This window comes from Rhinolophus ferrumequinum, chromosome X, assembly GCF_004115265.2.
Source record: "Rhinolophus ferrumequinum isolate MPI-CBG mRhiFer1 chromosome X, mRhiFer1_v1.p, whole genome shotgun sequence".
Taxonomy (NCBI): Eukaryota; Metazoa; Chordata; class Mammalia; order Chiroptera; family Rhinolophidae; genus Rhinolophus; species Rhinolophus ferrumequinum.
This window is the reverse complement of record NC_046284.1, coordinates 19318429-19338670: the sequence shown is the minus strand read 5'-3', so window position 1 is coordinate 19338670 and position 20242 is coordinate 19318429. Positions and strand designations below refer to the sequence as shown.

At 37.1% G+C, this 20242-nt stretch overlaps 1 protein-coding gene across 1 annotated transcript in view; it reads left to right on the top strand.

Annotated features, from left to right (window-relative positions):
• The window catches only part of LOC117028114 (transmembrane 9 superfamily member 2-like), a 121078-nt gene extending 102719 nt beyond the window's left edge, over positions 1-18359 (top strand). Inside the window, exons 14-17 of the mRNA XM_033116281.1 lie at positions 414-565; positions 2481-2592; positions 4715-4886; positions 18292-18359. Coding sequence (XP_032972172.1) covers positions 414-565; positions 2481-2592; positions 4715-4886; positions 18292-18359 — 504 coding nt within the window. The remainder of the gene's footprint in view (positions 1-413; positions 566-2480; positions 2593-4714; positions 4887-18291) is intronic.
• The last annotated feature ends 1883 nt before the right edge of the window (positions 18360-20242 follow it).

The window sequence follows — 20242 nt, the reverse complement described above, 5'->3', positions numbered from 1 at the left end:
GTGGCTTTTGAGTGGTTGAAATGCAGCTACTCCAAATTGAGATGTGCTGTAAGTGTAAAATACACACTGGTTTTCAAACATTTAGACCAACAACAAGAATATAAAACATCTCATCAATAATTTTTATATTGATTACACATTTAAATGATACTATTGGGCATATTAGATACAATAAAATAAATTAATTTCACCTGTTTCTTTTTACTTCTTGAAATGTGGGTACTAACAGATTTAAAACTACATATGTGGCTGGTATTATATTTCATTGTGCAGCATTGGTCTAGCCTCTGTCCACATGACTGCACTTGGAAATGTTTCATGTTCTGCTCAGATTCAAGATTCTCTGTGACTGTATCTGTATAAATTTATTTGGATTTCATGTCATTCTGATTTTCACTTGATTTATTTTCGAGCAGTTTAGGTGTCCAGTTCATACAAACCAGATTCCCCGTGTGATTCCTCAACAAACTTTCTTTACAAAACCACTTCTTGGCATGATAATCGGTGGCATTTTAACTTTTGGCTGTATTTTTATTCAACTTTTTTTTATTCTAAACAGTATTTGGTGAGTATTGTATCTTCATAATCTCAAAAATCATAATTGTTTATAAATTAATATTCCTATATTTCAAGGTGGTTAAATTCTGGTATGGCAAAACTTCATTTGCCCTGTTTTATCCAGGAAATAGCAATCTGACCTGGGAGAATTTCCTAGGGAACTAAGACTTAATTCACAAAAATTTAAAGCCAATTTTTGATAGAAATTTCTATAAATGTTTCCTTTTTTAAAATTAATAACCTTTTCAAAGCCTTTCCAGGTGGTTAGAAAAGTTGGTCTCAAACTGTACTTGTCCGAACCTTTGTGGGGGATGGGGTGGGGGTGTCCCTTGGAGGGAGGTGCCTAAAGATGGGAAGGGGCAGCTCTGACTTGTATCAGTTTTTCGTACTGGCCTTCCATGTGAGATTCAGGTAGAGTTCCTCTGCTAAAAATAATCTGGAGACCACTGACTTTGGGTCTTCATCTGTATTGAGCTGTAAGTAATATTTTTCTGTCTTCCTTTCTGTCAACTGTTAGTTCTGGTGTCAGGATCCCTGATCCTTATAGCTTTTCTCTTTTCATTTGCTACTTTTAAACTGTTGTGATTTAAGAATTCTAATAACCAAGATAGTTAGAAAGCATGTAAAGTAAGAACCAGTGCTTTCTGATTAAAGTTCAACAGCTTGTGTGTCTGAGTTTTTGACAGCTATTTCAGTTGCTCCGAGTCCCTTTTTACTTTTTTTTGCCCCTAAGTACTTTTTTGTTTTATTTTCTTACTTCCTGATTCTTGACTGCATTCTGGTTTTAGGAGATGGCTGAGTGGGGTGTTATTGTGGAGGGATTTTTGGCAATGGTGCAAAGCACCATAAAATAAAATTCAGCAGCCAACCGTGTGTGTTTATGACAACACTTTTGTCCCAAATGAGTCTTTCAGACAAAACTTATAAGTCCTCAGAAATTAGGCTAAATCATACACATTAATTGCTCACCTTTTAAACAGCATTATGCCAAATTTGTTTGAAAGATAAGCAATAAAATCTGTTACCTTGTTGGCAACTAAATATTCAACATGCTGCAAAATGGATTATAGTAACCTTATTTTCCAGATGTTTTTAATGGAAAAGTAATTTTTAGTGAAATATGAAAGGTTCGTTAGACAAATTAATTTCTGTTTTAATGAGAAACTGTGCTTTTGTGTACAACTTTGTATATGTTTATTATCTATAGAAATGATTATCCCCAATTCCCATCTTTTGTCCTCATACCCAGGTATATATTTTACATGAGATTTTCAAATGGGTATTGATTGCTTCATGAGTTTCTTATCTTCAGAAAGCTTTTAAAAAGTTATATTGCTCATCCCAATATAGTCAGCTCAGCTCTATAATAATGAAAGAAATTACTCCATTCCTTCAAAGTTGGATCTAAATGTAATCCACACACAGATTTTTGAAAAGATGCGTGTTTGAAAGTGTATTTAATAGAATTGTATGTGCTGTGCTTTAAAGACCTATTTGGGGAGACTGCCTGTTAATAGGCCTTCAAAGTCAAAGTGGCATTTGAGTCTCTGGTTTTCTGTTATATAATGTAGTCAGTGGTATTCATGGCATTTACAGCCTTCCATTTCTAAAGAGAAAGCATGTTTTAAAATGTGTATCAAGAAAATTATAGAGATATTGGTGGGTCTTAAATGAAAACTAAATTATATGAGCAAAGAAATATGGGTAAGTAGCAACACTGATTCTAACTAGAGAAGATATGGCCAAACTCTGAAGCTGCTTAGGTAAAGAAATATATATTTTGATACTAGATGGATAGATGAAGGTTTGGAATGAAGAGTTAAGGGTTAGTAGAGAAGTGTGTGGTTTTTGTGTAGATTTGGATTGATCTTTCAGTATTATTAAGTTCAAGTTTATTTTAAAGCTATCATTTTTATTTTCAGGTCTCATCAGATATACTTCATGTTTGGCTTCCTTTTCTTAGTCTTTATAATTCTCCTGATTACCTGTTCAGAAGCTACAGTTTTGCTGTGTTATTTTCATTTATGTGCTGAGGTAAAGACATAAGAAACTAATGCATCTTACGTTTTCTAAACTTGCATTATTAGAATTAGAAGTCTGTGTTGAGAAATGATATAAATGTTAACTGCATGGTTTCTACAAATTGAGATCAGTTTTATACTGTGCTTTTTTAACGACATTTTGATTTTGATACAGCTATCAAATTAATGCTACTTTGATGGAAAATTTAAACAGAAAGTAATTTCTTTCTGGCTAGTTACTTTAATTGCTGCATAATTTTCAGTTAACAGAAATACAGGGAACTGATTTAATATTTAGACATAAAAGATCTGGTTCAATGGTGTTTTCTTTTAAACAATTAATGTTTTTTGTAGCTTAGGCCAGGATTATGTTTTATGTGTTTGAGATGGCTGCTAAAGGCAGTTACTCTTACTTTAATTTCATTGCCTTTTGGTTACCATGGGCATAAATAGTTCTTTTTACCCCACTCCACCTCCATGTTTTTCCTGACATTGTTCTAGATAACTAAGGTGGGAGTGAACATTGTTTTTTTAAAAGTCTTCTAAATCACTCTTATTTTAATATTTAAAAGTGACTCTGTAAAGGTGACAGTATAGGGGTTAGGGAATGATTATTATATACACGATGCCTTAGAGCATTTTCTTCTTGAGTTATAGGTATAAAGGTAAAAAATTAGAATTAAGTATATATTATACTTAGTTACTCAATAATTCTATGGTACATTTTCTCAGAGAATGTCTGCAACAATCTTTAATGAGACATATTGTAATAGGCATTAATGCATATATTTTTATTTTTTAAATAATATTTTTGGGGCCCCAAGACTACCCACATGTTTGGTGATTCACTAGAAGGACTCATGGTACTCAACATATAGATGTATTCATAGCTTGGGTTTATTACAGCAAAAAGAAACACAACAGGATTGACAAAGAAAAAACACACAGGTGTAACCTGGAAAAATCCATGCACAGTCTTCCTGTGCTTTCTCTCTCCCATGAGTGGACACACTAAGTGTGATCCTTTCTCCAGCATTAAAAAATACAGCAAAATGGGGCAGCCGAATGGCTTAGCTGGTTAGAGCGCGAGCTTTTAACAACAAGGTTGCTGGTTCAATTCCCACACGGGATGGTGGGCTGTGCCCCCTGGAACTAAAGATTGAAAATGGAGACTGGACTTGGAGCTGAGCTGCACTCTCCACAACTAGACTGAAGGACAACGACTTGACTTGGAGCTGATGAGCCCTGGCAAATCACACTGTTCCCCAATAAAAACATTTTTTTTTAAAATACAGTAATATAGAAGCCCATCAGAGATTCAGCATCCACGTTTTTTACTGGGGGCTAATCACATAGGCACCCTCTGCCTAGCAACTACAAAATTCCAGACTCCCAAAAAGAAAACAAGTGTTCTCCATAAATCACATTGGTTGTACAGTCAAGGTATAGAAAACCAGTCTTATCAATCAAGAAATGATTAAATTTCAAATTTCCAGATGTAAGCCAAGGGTCAACATTGAAGCAGGCCCTTCTAAGGATAGCAGCCTCAGACCTGCTATATTAATTCTTTTTTGCACTGCCTATCCCCTTGGCCCCTGACCACAGTGCCTTTACAGTAAAACTATTATCCACAGGAGTCCATGGGGCACGGTGAGACTAACCTGCATATTTTCCTCAGTCATGCCTCCATGATTTCTGAATTTAGCTGGTTAAAACAAAGCCCATTAACCATAAAGGTCTATCTTAAGTTTCTATACTAACCTTTATTACCTGGCCTGAGGCATCAATTCAGCTCCAGCACAACTCTGGTCAGTAAATTGAAACTGACATGGAAACTTCCAGGTCTGAAGCAGTGTCATGATAGAGGGGATGCACACATTGGAAGTATAGTCCCCAAGGGCACACATGGTCCTTCTAGAAAAAAAGAGTTTATAGTTGTTAGGGCACCCCAAGTGGAACATAGATTAGTCAGACATTATATATTATATTCAGTTTCTTATAAAACTTCCTCCTTTATTTCTTTTAATCCATAATCTTAAAGAGTCTCCTTTATATTGTTTGTTATTACAATAATTGATAACCCATGTATAGTTAGAATTTCATCTAAAAAGTTGTTTTTTCTACTTTTTTTGCAGGATTATCATTGGTGGTGGAGAGCCTTTTTCACCAGCAGTTTTACAGCTGTTTATCTTTTTATGTATGCAGTTTATTACTTCTTTACCAAACTTCAAATCACGGGCATTGCAAGCACCATTTTGTACTTTGGGTACACGATGATCATGGTCTTGATTTTCTTCCTTTTTACAGGTAATCACAGAATTACTTTGTGTATTTCAGATTCTCTAAAGCGACTTGGAGATAGCCATGATGTAATAAGCATCAATTAACAATTAATGGAAAGACTAGGGAACAAAGTCATCATGTTCATTTTTATGCTTTGGGGATAAAAGATTGCAAAGCCTAGGGAAATGGTGAGGGGACCTTATGTACTTAGCTGCAAGACTGTCCCTTGTGAATGTTTTTAAACAGAAGCGTTGTGTTCCAAAGCACAGAAAGGGTTATGTGTAATCACTTTTGAATAGCTTCCAAGCATAAAAATTAACTGACTTGAATAACTTTTGAATTAGTAAAATTAGATAAAGTAAATGTGTGGTCGTATAATCAATTATATGTGAGGAACAAAATGTACAATTGTCAGGATTACTCATGTGGAGCTGTTATTTGGGTTCAGCTGTGATGGAAACTTTAGATTGATGCTTAAAGCAGGTGAAAAAAATGATGTGGATTATAAAATGATCAAGTTGGAGAAATAACGAAGTTGGAAAGCTTTAAGTTCTTTTCAACACAAGTGAAGCAGCATTCCATCTTTACTTGCCTAACTTTTAAGTTCTGGTTTTACCTCAAGACATCACTCATGTAGGTCAGTTTGGAAAATTTCAAATATAATACTATTTCTGATTTTTAATTCAGATTCAACAAATATGTAAATATTAATAATGGGAGCTTGTCAGAAATCAAAACCTTAAGACAAATGTAAATATTATCTGAGAAACTGGGCGTCTTGGTGGTGCCTTCTTGTTGATATAGTATTACCTGTGTACCACTGGTCCCAACTCCTAAATACAGAGAAGACCATGCAGGCCTCCTCTCATCTCCTAGCCACCAGAAGTTCTACTTAAAACTGAAGATCTGAGAGTGTCTCACCATTCTAGTCTAACCAGGCTCCTTGTGTTTGTTGTTTAGTCTTTTAAAAAAACTTTTTATTGAAATATGCATGCAGAATAGTGCACACACATTATAAGTGTACAGTTCAGTGCATTATCACAAAGTGACCATTATTTTTTAAACTAACACCTGCATCAATAAACAGTACATAATAAACATCCCTGAAGCCGCTGTTGGGCCTCTATCTACTTACCTTCCCCAAAGGCAAGAACTATCTTGACTTTTATTTTTAATTAAACTTTACTGGAGTGACAATTGTTAGTAAAGTTATATAGGTTTCAGGTGTACAATTCTGTAATACATCATCTATATATCACATTGTGTGTTCACCACCCAGAGTCAATCCTGACTTTTAACAGCATAGATTAATTTGTCCTGTTTTTGAATTGTATGTAAATGGAATCACACAAGATGCACTCTTTTATGTCTGGCTTCTTTTGTATCTGGTATCTTTCCCTTGATATTGTTTGTGGAATTCACCCATATCACTGTGTGTAGATATCATCTATATCCTGCATATCTTTTGGTTTGGATTTCTCCCGCAGGGAGTTACTGGCTTTTGTATTTGTGTAATGTGCAGTTGGATGTATTGAGCACAGTAATTTCAGGCTTATTTTCTTCATTACCTAACACTTTGACTCAGGTTGCTTTTTTTCTGGCAGTCTCATATTACAGTAGCTTCTTCCAAAAGTTAGATGTAATCTTCAATGGTCACACTGCCGACAAAAATCTTTTCCCAGTGATTGGCTCCACCATGTGCATTGCTTCCATTGCCACACTACAATGAATACCGACTCTCAAACGTTCACAGTGATCTTGCCAAATCTAATGGCCTCTCCCTACTCTTCACCTTCCTTGGCTTCTTTGTTTAACACTACTCAACAGCTATTCTCTGAAATTCTCTCAACATGATTTGCTTTATTCCCCTTGTACCATTTTGTGCCTTCTTATGTTTTCCTTCCTCTTCCTGTCTAACGTTTATCCGAAGTTCAGTATTCTGCATTTCAGTACTTTCTTTCTACACTCTCCCCTTTAGAGTTCATTCAATCCCATGGCTTCACTTATCTCCTCAATGCTGACAGCTCCCAAATCTGTATCTCTAGCCATAACCTCTATCCACTTATATTCTGAACATTTGCATGTCTCATTGGTATTGCCAACTCAACATGCCCCCAGAAGTGAATTTAGTACTACCTTTTCCCAAAACTGACTCATCTTAATTTCTTTCTCACTTTGGTCATCATCATCTCTAATCTCTGATCTCCTTGGCTTATTTTGTAGGAATTCTTAACATACCCTTTCCATGCTTGAAGCTAACTAATCACAACTTTCCTATTTATTCTTCTTCAGAAGCTCCATTCTGTCCATTTATTTCTTTCAGTCTTAGTCCAGGACTTTATTCTTTTATGCCTGGATTGCTCCAACTGCCTCCTATTCGGTTTGCTGGACTCTAGTCTCATCTTTTTTAACCCACTCTACACACTCTCTGCTGCCAGGTGAACTACTTTCATTTTTTCCCATTATAATAATGCAATTCAGTTCAAGATTAATTTTAACATGTCAACACATATTATAGAATGTTTGCATTGTATGAGGCACTATGCTAGGTGATGGGAATACAGTGGTGAAGAAGACAGATCAGGTCTCCTGTTTTTTAAAAAAATTTTTTTTGGGGAATATTCGGGAAAAGTGTGTTTTTCCAGGACCCATCAGCTCCAAGTCAAGTCGTTGTTTTCAATCTAGTTGTGGAGGGCGCAGTTCACTGGCCCATGTGGGAATCGAGCCGGCAACCTTTGTGTTATGAGCACTGTGCTCTAACCACTGAGCTAACCGGTCACCCCCAGGTCCCCTGTTTTTGTGAACCTTACATTTTAATGGAAGTGAGACAAGAAATTATGGGTTTGATGAGCTTTGTGAAAGAAATGATATTGAAGAAGAGGTGGATGGTCAAGTGTTCCAAGTAGAAGGGGCAGTGTGTTCAAAAGTCCTGAAGTGGGACGGAATTTGACATCTTCAAAGAACACAGAGAAGTCCAGGATGGCCGAGAGGGAGGGTGGCTGTAAGAGGCAATAGTGATGTTAGAGAGGTAAGGAACAGTCAGATCTTACAAGGGTCTTATAAACTGTATTAAAGAATTTAGATTTTATTGTAGGAGCAATGGGAAGTTGAGGGGGTTTAAACAGGGGACTAATGTAATAATATCATTCTTCTCATTAGAAAACTTTAATAGTGCCATACTTTCTTTACACCAAAGTCTAAACTTACCTTGGTGTTTGGTCTCCTGTTCCACCTACTCAGTGTATTTTCTAAACCTTTCTAAGCTGAACCCACTCACCAATCCTGGCATGTCTGTTCCCAACTTTTTGAGCATGTCTCCCCAACTAGATTAAAATCTCCTTGAGAGGGCCGGCCCAGTGGCTCAAGCGGTTGGAGCTCTGTGCTCCTAACACCGAAGGCTGCTGGGTCGATTCCCACATGGGCCAGTGCCAGATGGCTCGGTTGGTTGGAGTGCGGGCTCTCAGCCACAAGGTTGCTGGTTTGACTCCCGCAGGGATGGTGGGCTGCGCCCCCTGCAACTAACAATGGCAACTGGACCTGGAGCTGAGCTGCGCCCTCCATGACTAAGATTGAAAGGACAACAACTTGACTTGGAAAAATGACTTGACTTGGAAGTACACACTGTTCCCCAATAAAGTCCTGTTCCCCTTCCCCAATAAAATCTTAAAAAACAAATCTCCTTGAGAACAGGAACTATGTCTTGTGCCTATTTTGTATCCTTCATAGTGCTAAGCACATGGTTCTTCTTGAATTGCATGGAGTATGAATGAGAGGAGATACCAATATGGTATAATGTTTCCATATCTATTTTATAATTAAATTGTGGGTATGAGAAACTTCCAAAATAAATTCTGGTTATTGTCATATCAGGAAAAAAATTAGTAAAGTTATGAAGTGTGTTTCTGACATCTGTTTTCTAGAACTGTTCTTTAAGCAGCCCTGTCTGCTTACAGACTCTTAAATAGCATCTCTTTAAATTTTATCATTATGTTTTCAGGTTCATAACAGAAAGCAAGCCTTATTGTTTATGTTCGTGTTGTTTCACTTTTGAGGAAGACATCCTTAATTAAATAAGTAGTCTTGGGAATATAGAGGTACATATCTAGCTATTAATTGCTGATTAGTAGTTATTAATAGCTGATTACTCTTTCTTGCTGTAGACAAATGTTTCTGAGAGGGATTTTAAAAAAATATACCTTTAAAATTAGCAATATCCACTCATGTAAAAAATGCTGAGGCATTTCACACTTATTTAGAATGATTATGCATTCATCCAAAGCTCTGCCTTGTTACCACATTCCTCTTTGGTACTTGAATTCATCCATAACATCACAGTGAAAGTATAGGACTTCAGAGCTGTGAATATTGAATATTGACATTTAATATTTAATTTTAATTCACAGCTGTGAATTTTGAGTATTCACATTTAATACTTAACATTGCATATTGTGACTGTAGGAAGATACTTTATAAACATACTAAGTGTATTTCCATGTTGCTACATATCCTTTATATTTATTATTTTTATGGCTGCTTAATGCATTGAGCAGATTACTTTACTTAACTGTTTTTTCACTATCAAACTTGCTTTTTTCCCTATTTTCGATTATTTCCTTAAGATAGTCTGTGAAATAGAGTAACAGGGTCAAAGAACATGAATATTTTTATGGCTCTTTATGCTTTTCTGCCATCAGCAGAGTGTATCAGTTTCCCTACAGCCTTGGCTGGTATTTAGTATTATTAAAAAAAAAAAAACCCAAAGCGGTTTTCTTTTTTGTTAACACAGCATGTCTAAAATGGCACCCCATTGTTTTCTTCCTCTCAGTTTTTAAGCGAAAGGAAGTGATGTGCATTGTGGTTGTTGTTCATCCACCCAATTTTCTGTTGGTAGTACCCTTACAGATGTGTAAACTACATATTGAAATAGGACTCAAAGCACAGGGAGAGGAAGGATAAGCCACCATATACCAACAATGTCATCAAAGGGTACCAGGAGAGAAACCTTGTATTGTATAGACAAAGATAAGTAAATTTCAGTTAAGGTTTGGTGACTTACCCAAAATCCTAATTAGTTTTAATATAACTAGTTTCACATCTGATTAAACTAGTTAAAAAAGAAACGAAGTCTGTGCATGACCAAGTAGACTATGATCTCTTCTAACTTGATGGCTTTACTCAGATCTCTAATGGATGCTCATGGATGGCACACTTACGGATGCTTGATGTTGATTGGAAGATAGTGATTCTTTATTTGCATCAAGTTTTGTTTTAGATATCAACAAATGAGTTAAAGTCTAAAGAAAATTAATTGAAATAATGTATTTCTATTTTGATATAATGGACATAAGGTCACAATAACCAATTAAGATCTAACATTTAGGATGCACCCTATTAAAGTCTAAAATGCTGTGTTATATTACAATAATGGAGTTCAGAACCTAACATAAACCTTGGCTGGCATTGCCATTGGGTAGTAAATTAAATATTTTATATGATGATATATATTTTAGGCAAATAATAAAAAATGTTTGCATTAAGCCACAGTCTATTATTCTAGAGCAGTGATTCTCAACCGGACATATTTGCTCCATTCCCCGGAACATTTAGCAATATCTGGAGATATTTTTTGATCGTCACAACCGGGACGGGTGCTAATGACATCTGGTGGGTAGAGGCCAGGGACGCTGCTAAACATCCTACAATGCACAGAACAGTTCTCTACCACAAAGAATTATCTGGCCCAAAACGTCAATAGTGCCTCTGTTAAGAAACCCTGGATGCCTGACCACTGCAGTGTACACCTGAAGCTGAAGCTGAATAATACTGAATGTCAACTATATATATAGTCACGGAATGTGGAGTACAGCATAGGGAATAGAGTCAGTGGAATTGTAACAGCTATATACAATGTCAGAGGGATAGTAGATTGGTGGAGGGGGGTTATTACTTTGTGAGGGGTGTAAATGTGTATTACATTGTTTTGTACACCTGAAACTGAAAAGAAAAAAGAAAAAAAGAAAAAAGAAAGAAACCCTGGTCTAGAGGAAACTATTTTTGAATGTCACTTTTACTTAGGAATTAATACTATTTTTAAAATACAGTAGTCTCCCCTTATCTGCGGGAGATATATTCCAAGATCCCCAGTGGATGCCTGAAACTGTTGATAGTACCAGACCCTATGTATACTGTTTCTTCTATACATACATACCTATAATGCAACTTAATTTATAAATTAGGGACAGTAAGAGATTAACAACAATAACTAATAATAAAATACAATAATTTTGACAATACACTGTAGTAAAAGTTGTGTGAATATGGTCTCTCCCTCAAAATACTTTATTGTACTGTACTTACCCTTTTTATTCTTGTGATGATGTGAGATGATACAATGCCTATGTGATGAGATGAAGTAAGGTGAATGATGTACGCATTGTGATGTAGCCTTAGGCTACTATAAGGGTTACTTGAACCCAAGCACTGCAATACCACGACAGTCAGTCTGATAACTGAGATGGCTACTAAGTGAGTAATGTCTTCCATCCACAAATTTAATGCCTTTTCCATCTTAACTAAGCACTTGCCACACACTGTGGCTATAACTTCTGTACTTTGAGGTTCGACCGCACAACTAGCAGAAATTTCTTTTTCCTTCTGCACAATTTCATGGATAGAAGATTCATTCTTACCATAGACCATAGCAACTTCAGCATATTTTTTTTTCATTCCTTAGTAAGTCAAGAATTTTCACCTTTTCAATTAAAGGAAGCAATTTAAGGGTTCTTTTTGGCATATCCAAATTGCCAGCATCAGTAGTGTTGTACTTTGGGGTCATTATTAAGTAAAATGAGGGTTACTTGAACACAAGCACTGAGCTACTGCAACAGTCGATCTGGTACTGAGTTGGCTACTAAGTGACTAAATGGTAGGAGAGTGTATAGATCATGGATACGCTGGACAAGGGATGATTCACATCACTGGTGGGCACGAGATTTCATCATGCTTCTCAGAATGGTGCACAATTTAAAACATATGAATTGTTTATTTCTGGAACTTTCCATTTAATATTTTCAGACCGTGGTTGATCGTGGCCAACAATAAACAGTGGAAAGTGAAACCACAGATAAGGTGGGGGGGACAGCTGTGGACTTTTGATCATCTCAAGAGATGATGTTTAGAATCTGGGACTCTGAACCACCAATCAATCTGCCAATTTGATACAAAGAGCTTTTAAAACCCAGAAGAAGTATCAGCCAAGTGCAGAGTGCTTTTCTGTTGGCTTTCTCACTAATTGTGCTTTGAATATATTTATTTTATTAAAAGAAGGTAATGAAATTCAGTATATTTTGAGACAGTCTACTGTATAACAGTTTATCACTAAATTAAAGTGAAGAGTCCATGTTCTCACACAGTGCAAAATGAAAGATAGTATACTGAAGGAAAAGTCCATTTATCTTAACACATAAATGTTATCTATCGTGGGATTTTTGTGTTTTATTATACCAAGTTGTCTCTGCCCTATTAAAAATTTCAATTCTGAAGGCCAAAATATCTAAAAGGGATAAAAATGTATTAATTCTTAACCAACCAACAAATATTTATTAAGCATCTTTTATGGACTTGGCAATGTGCTAATAGGGAATATGGAAACATAAGATAAAATACTATTTGTTTTTTATTGATTTGACCATGTGCCAACTATTTACATACATCTCTCTCATTTAATTTTCACCCACTTGTTTAACTATCATGAGGTATAGGTCACATTCCTCCCATCGCATGGATGAAGAAACTGAGGCCCAGAGAGATTAAGTGACTTGTTTAAGGTCACTCAGGAAGTGTTAGAGCTAGGATCCAAATCCAGATTGGTCTTATTCCAAAGATCATTCTCTTAAATGCAACTCTCTACATCCTCCTCAAGAAAGACGTCCTTCCTTTGAGCTGGGGTCAGGCCAATAACCAAAGGAAGTCTGTGGAATCTGCTCTGTGGTCCTTTATTTTATCAGGCTCTGAATTGGGATAACTAGGACTGGTGCACATAAAGCAACAAAATATTGCTCTGAAGAATATATGATGAAAACAGAATATCTCAAGCCTTTTCCATGCCTTTTCAGCCCTTGTTTAAAAATAATAGAGGCATATCATTCCAGTTTTTTGCACAGTATTCTAGGTTAGAGGGAGTTAAGTCTAGTGTGACCTCTGGAATAATTCTATTACCTCTTCAATTCCAACTCAAAGTGTTATGTGTTGTAAGAATAAACAGAATAGAGTCCTCTCTATTCTTATAGATATTGAAAACCTCTGTGTCCTATTGTTTTTCCCAGTGCAAGTAGTCACAGACCTATTCTAACTCTAAGCCCTGTGGTAGAGAGTAGTCTCCCAGTTTTGAGTATCATACTAAAACATTTCAAAGGAAGCAAAGCATTTCTTTTCCCCAGAGGTAAACAGAAACTGCATTCTCTGGCATTCTTTGTTTGTTTGTTTGTTTGTTTCTGCTTTGTTTATTTTATTCTTTAGATTCCACATATAAGCGAAATCATATTGTCCCTGTCTTTCTCTGTCTGACATACTCCACTCAGCACAATACCCTTCTGGTCCATCCATGCTGCTGCAGATGGCAAAAACCCATTCCCTTCCATGGCCGAGCAATAATCCATTGTTTATATGTACCACCTACTCTTTATCCATTCATGCATTGATGGGCACCCAGGCTGGCTCCACATTTTGGCTATTGTAAACAATGCTGCAATGAACATGTGGATGCATATGTGCCAGTAGCGTTTTGGATTTCTTTGGATAAATATCCAGAAGTTGGATTACTGTTTCCTTCTTGGTCTCTTGTTATAACCTTTGTTTCAAAGTCTATTTTGTCTGGTATAAGTAGTGCTACCCCAACTTTGTTTGTTTGTTTCCATTTTCATGAAATATCATTTTCCATCCCTTTACTTTCTGTCTGTGTGTGTCTTTCAATCTGAAGTGAGTTTCTTGTAGGCAGTCTCTTGTAAGGGTCTTGTTTTCTTATCCATTTAGCCCTCCTATGTCTTTTTATTTTATTTTATTTTACTGGGGAATATTGGGGAACAGTGTGTTTCTCCAGGGCCCATCAGCTCCAAGTCATTGTCCTTCAATCTAGTTGTGGAGGGTGCAGCTCAGCTCCAAGTCCAGTCGATGTTTTCAATCTTCAGTTGCAGGGGCACAGCCCACCATCCCATGCAGGAATTGAACCAGCAACCTTGTTGTTGAGAGCTCAAGTTCTAACCAACTGAGCCATCTGGCCACCCCCCAACTGTGTCTTTTGATTAGAGCATTTAATCCATTTACATTGATGGTAATTGTTGATAGATATGTAGCTATTGCCATCTTGTTATTCATAATTTTAATATTTAATTTTTTCCATCTTAAAGAAGTCCCTCTAACATTCCTTGTAATACTGGTTTGGTACTGATGAACTCTTAGCTTTTTCTTGTCTAGGAAGCTCTTTATCTATCCTTCAATTTTTAAATGATAACCTTGCTAGGTAAAGTAGTCTTGCTTGTAGGGCCATGCTTTTCACCACGTTGAACGTTTTGTGCCACTCCCTTCTGGCCTGCAAAGTTTCTGTTGAGAAACAGCTGACAACCTTATGGGGGCTCCCTTATAAGTTACTGGTTGCCTTTCTCTTGTTGCTTTTTGGATTCTCTCTTTGTCTTTAACCTTTGCCATTTTAATTATAATGTGTCTTGGTGTGGCCCTGTTTGGGTTCATCTTTTTTGGAACTCTCTGTGCTTCCTGGATTTGTACATTTATTTCTTTCACCAGGTTAGTAAAGTTTTTTGTCATTATTTTTTAAAATAGCTTCTCAATCTCTTTCTTTTTCTGTTCTCCTTCTGGTACCCCTATGATGTGAATGTTGTAACACTTGATGTTGTTCCAGAGGTTTCTTAAACTATCTTCATTTTTTTTTTTTTTTGGATTCTTTTTTTCTTTTTGCTCTTCCAATTTTTTTCTGCTATCTTGTCTTCCAAATCGCTCATTTGATCCTCTCTTTCATCTAGTCTGCTGGTGATTCCTTCTATTGCATTCTTTGTTTCAGCTTTTGTATTCTTTGCTGCTGACTGGTTCTTTTTAATGGTTTCTCTGTCCTTTTTTGTGCTTGCTATCTCTTTGTTGAAGTTCTCACTAAGTTCCTTGAGCATCCTTATAACCATTGTTTTGAACTCTGTCTCTGGCATATTGTTTGCCTCCATTTTGTTTAATTTTTTTTTCTGAAGTTTTCTCCTGTTCTTTCATTCGTGAGGTATTTCATTGTTTCTTCACTTTGGCTATCTCTCTGTGTTTGTTTCTACGTATTAGGTAGCACTTCTGTGTCTCCCAGTCTTGGCCAGGTGGTCTTATGTAGTAGGTGCCCTGTGGGGCCCTGGCACAGTCTCTCTGGTCACCTGCTCTGGGTGTTACAAGAGTGTCCCTTGTGTGGGTTGATTGTGCCCTCCTATTATAGTTGATCCTGTATTGCTATGGGTATGTCAATGGGTGGCATTTGTCCTCAAGCTGAATGGTGGGGGGTTTGGCCACATCTACAACTTCTGGCTTGCTGTGCAGGGTGGCTTACCCCATTGAGTGGGGATCACCCCAGTAGGCTGTGGTCCCTGTTGAGACTGCCCTTTGTGTGTGCTGCTTGTGGGGCTAATTGGGCAGTGCTCTGCTGTGGTCTGAAGCCAACCTCCATGTATGTTGGTTCTGGAGCTTCCTGGGAGGGGTTGCAGTGCAGGCCTAGGTCACCCACAGCCTGTGACTGGCCACGGATTATGTAGTAGGGGCTACAAAGTGATCCACATTTGCTTGCTGCCTGTGCTAAAGTTGGACACACATGGGAGATACCTGAGGATGGCTGTCACCAGTACTGGGCCTGGGGTAGCTTCACCAAAAGCCAGGACACCCTGAGGCCTACTGCCACCTGCCGACTCCCTTAAGGTTCAGCCACTGATGAAGCCTCATGCAGTATGCGAGTTGCATGAGGTAGGATATCAGGGAGTCATGAGTGGGAAGTGTTGTGGTCAACAGGTTAATGTAGACTATGGTTTGGTGCCAGTGCTGAGCCAGGAGCTACTCAGCATGAGTCTTAGAGTACACTGAGAGTAGTTGCCACCTGCCTGGGACCCATGGACTCTGATAGTTTTCCAAGAAAGAGTGCAATGCAGGTGAGGTTGGCTGCTCACTGAGGAAGTGCCTCTGGTATTGGGGAAGTTGGGTGAGACAGGATCCCAGTGGAGCTCATCAGACCAATTCAGATTCAGATTTCGCTATGGTGGGGAATGCTCAACACAGGAAAGATGGTGCCCACCTGCCAGCTGGATGGGAGAAAGACCCACACAGGGAAAATAGTGACTATCCTCCAGCCCTTGCCCCGAAGTCTTACACCTCAGTCTGCCCCCCATATTCCTCTGTTGTCCCTGGAGTTACTGTACCTCCACCAGTGTACACAATGAGTGCCTGGGTGTGAGATAGTCTGTGTGCAGGCCGTTTAAGAGGATGTCTGGTTCCCCACAGCCTTCTGTGCCATCCAGATGGTCAGAATCCCCACTATTTTTCACAACCAGATGTTGTGGGGGCCCCACTTCCTGGCACCAGGACTCTGGCCTGGGGAGCCTGGTGTGGGGCTGGAATTCCTCGCTCTTCTGTGGAGAACCTTTGTGGTTGAGATTCTCAACTGTTGATTCTCAACTACCACTGTTGATTCTCAACTACCACATAGAGTTTTGGGGCCAGCCTGTTTCATATCTCTGCCCCTCCTACTAGTCTCAATGTGGCTTCTTCTTTATATCCTTAGTTATAAAACTTCTGTTCAGCCAGACTTCAGATGGCTGTCTAGGTTGACTGTTCTATAATTTAGCTGTAACTTCAATGTATTCATGGAAGGAAGCAAGCACATTGTTTATCTACTCCACCATCTTGGATCTTGTTACTTATTTATTTATTTTCTCAACATATTACTTTATTTCTTGGTGGTAGTAAATTAATGTGATCTTGTTATTGAGTAATATGTTTTCCTAGATAATTGAATTGTCTTGGGGTGCCCCATCAGACTATAAGAGCTGGAAATCATGTTAGATTTTTTTTTCAATTAAGTCATTAAACTTAATACCATCTGAAAATAGCTTTTATAATATGAACATCAATGAAATCCTATGTTAAAGAAAAATTTGCCCATCATATCACCTTAAAATATAAAGGTATCTTCTTTTGTCTGTGCTATGTTATATCTAGTCCATGGGTTTAAGCTTTTGGAGTATTGGCATTGGTGTGATGCCTGGCAGTTTTTAAAGGTCTGTCTCTTTTCACCTAACACCATATTTTAAAGATTGACCCAGAATGCTACATATTCTTTATATTTGTCTTTTAAAATTTATTTTTAATTTTTATCAATTTATTTAAAATTATAATAGACATACATTATTATATTAGTTTCAGGTGTATAAAATAGTGATTCAACATTTATATATCTTACAAAGTGATCACCACAATGAGTCTAGTACGTATTTTTCATTTTTGGTGACTATCTTATTTCATTGAGCACTTAGTCCTTGGTTTAGCTTGTGACCTATTTTGGGGCATTTGGTTTGTTTGTAATTTTTCAATATTATAAAACATAGTGTTATGAACACCTTTTCTGAATGTAAATTTTTTCTTCTGTGGGAAGGATAAATCCCCAGAAATGGGATATTTCTCAATTTATACAATAGAAAACTTTAACTTAGAAAACTAATATATGCAAAAACTCGTAGACATAGACAATAGTTTAGTGGTTACCAGAGGATAAGGGAGGAGGAGAGTTCTAGAAGAGGGTAAATGGGATCAAATATATGGTGATGGAAGGAGAACTGACTCTGGGTGGTGAACACATAATGTGAGCTATAGATGATGTATTACAGAAATACATAATGAAATCTGTGTAATTTTACTAACAATTGTCACCCCAATAAATTTAAAAAGTAAATAAAGAAAGAAAGAAAGAAAACTAATGTATGCTCCAAGTATTAAAATAAATAGTCCTGCTTTTGCTGTATAAAATGTTAGTGGTTATTTACATTTTCTAAATTGAAGCAAGTTATACAAAGTTTATTGTATTAGAAACTAGTCTTGGACCTCTTTGTATCTTTTTGGAATAGAGAACTTAAGCTACTCATTTTAAATTTTTACACTTTGGTTAGAGACCTGCAGCATTCAATCAAATGGATTCTCACATCCTTTTGCAGGTGACTGACTCCAGCACTGCTGCTCACGCTCTTTGCTCAGCAAGAGAGTCTGATGATTTTCATTTGATAATGTACAAGTCTTGGGATTTAGAGACTCAGTAGCCCACCTCAAAACTGACATGCTTTGTGTTTTTGAGATAGCTGCTTTGATTTTCTATAGTGTCTGGTTAACAAAGATGTTTTTCATTTTATTTCAGGGACGGTTGGTTTTTTTTCCTGCTTCTGGTTTGTTACTAAAATCTACGGTGTGGTGAAAGTGGATTAAAGAATGTTCCCAAAGGCTTCCAGGCACATCACCCTTGCTTTCGAATATCTATCTGAACATCTATACAGATAGATATATATGTATGTTTCCAATGATATATTTTAAATATATATCAATTTAAAATCTAATTGTCTGGACTCAATTTGTATGACACAAAATACTGATTGTATGGGACAAAAACAGGAAACAGGTTTAGTGTAAGTCATATTTTCCTGAAAAGATACAATAAAAGGGTTTAATTTAAAGAAATTAGAGCAAGGGATGCACATTTTTTAAAAAAAATTAAATTGACTACACTGATTTTTCAGATGAAAGTACTTTTTTCCCTTTTTCTTCCTCATTTTCTTTAGTGCATGAGAACTATTGTCAAATAAATCTTAGGTGAAATGTGAAGTTTTCTAATTTCAGTTGATTGTACAAACTATATTACACCTTTGTATCTGGGTGATCATTCTGGAAAATGTATCTTGGTTTAGCATATAGAGTTTATGAAATACCAGATACTGTTTGCTGACTTATCCCTCACTTAAATAGGCACGTTTCTGGTTGTTGGTTGTCTTTTTTTGTTTGCTATCCTTTGGAAACTGGGAATGTTCAAGTTTGACTTAGTTGTGTATAGATAACAAATCTTTGGAGTCAATTTTCTTGGATTTATTTACTTCAACTAAACAATAATCAGGTGTCATAACTCCCAAAATGTTGGGAATTTGTATTGCAAATATTCTTCAAGCTTGCAGTTTTGGGGGAGCAGTCATGAAAATCATATATTTTCTATGATAAATTTTATTGAGAAATATTGGTCTTGTCTTATTGAGAAAAACATTTGCAAACTGTCTATACCCTTTAATTCATGAACATTCTCAAAGCTGTCCTGAAGCTGAGGAGTACTTTTTTGTGTGTGCAGGGATCAAAGAGGTGGTGTTGCCCTTGAAGGGGAGATTGTAATGAGGGGGAATAGGGTCAGAGAACTGCATCTTGGAGTGGGAAAGAAAGTAGGAGTTGACTAGTTACCTCATGGAAGAAAAGAATCCACTAGCCAGTAGTATGCTTTTGTCTGCGAGGTGTGATCAAACAATACAGTGAATGTTTAAATAAAAAAAAAAATATTATAGTAAAAGACACATTGCCATTAATCTCCCTCAAAATACTCTCTCTCACTTTGAACACACTTATCTCATTGTTCCTGCCACTTTCTGAAGCAGTTCTGGAAGTCCTCTTTTGTGAGTGTCTTTAGTTGCTCTGTCATGGCTGCTTCGATGTCTTGAATCATTTTGACTTTGGGGAAGAGCCAGAAGTCGCGTGGTGCCACACCCAGTGAATAAGGTGGATGAGAACACACCATAATGTTTTTATTTGACAGAAATTGCCATATACCAGAAGCGATGTGTGACACAGAGCATTGTCATGATGGATGATTTATGGCACACTTTAAAACACATCTTCTCTCAACCATAGCTCACACCTGACTGACTGTACTGAACAAGTTGAAACTTGTCACATACTGTTACTAAGGTTCAACATGCCAGATCCCGGCCTTTCTGTTGGATGGCACTCGGCAGCAGCATTCCCCATATGTTTGATCACAACAGAAAGGCTCCATGTCACACATCACTTCTGGTTTGGCCAATAAAGACATTATGGTGTGTCCTTACCCACCTTATTCACCAGATCTGTCACTGTGACTTCTGGCTCTTCCCCAAAGTAAAAAAGACCATGAAAGGAAAACATTTTGAATCGATTCTGGACATTCAGGCAGCCATGACAGCGCAACTAAAGACATTCATGAAAGAAGACTTCCAGAACTGCTTCAGAAAGTGGCAGGAATGATGGAATAAGTGTGTTTGAAGCAAGGGGGAGTATTTTGAGGGGGGATTAATGGCAAT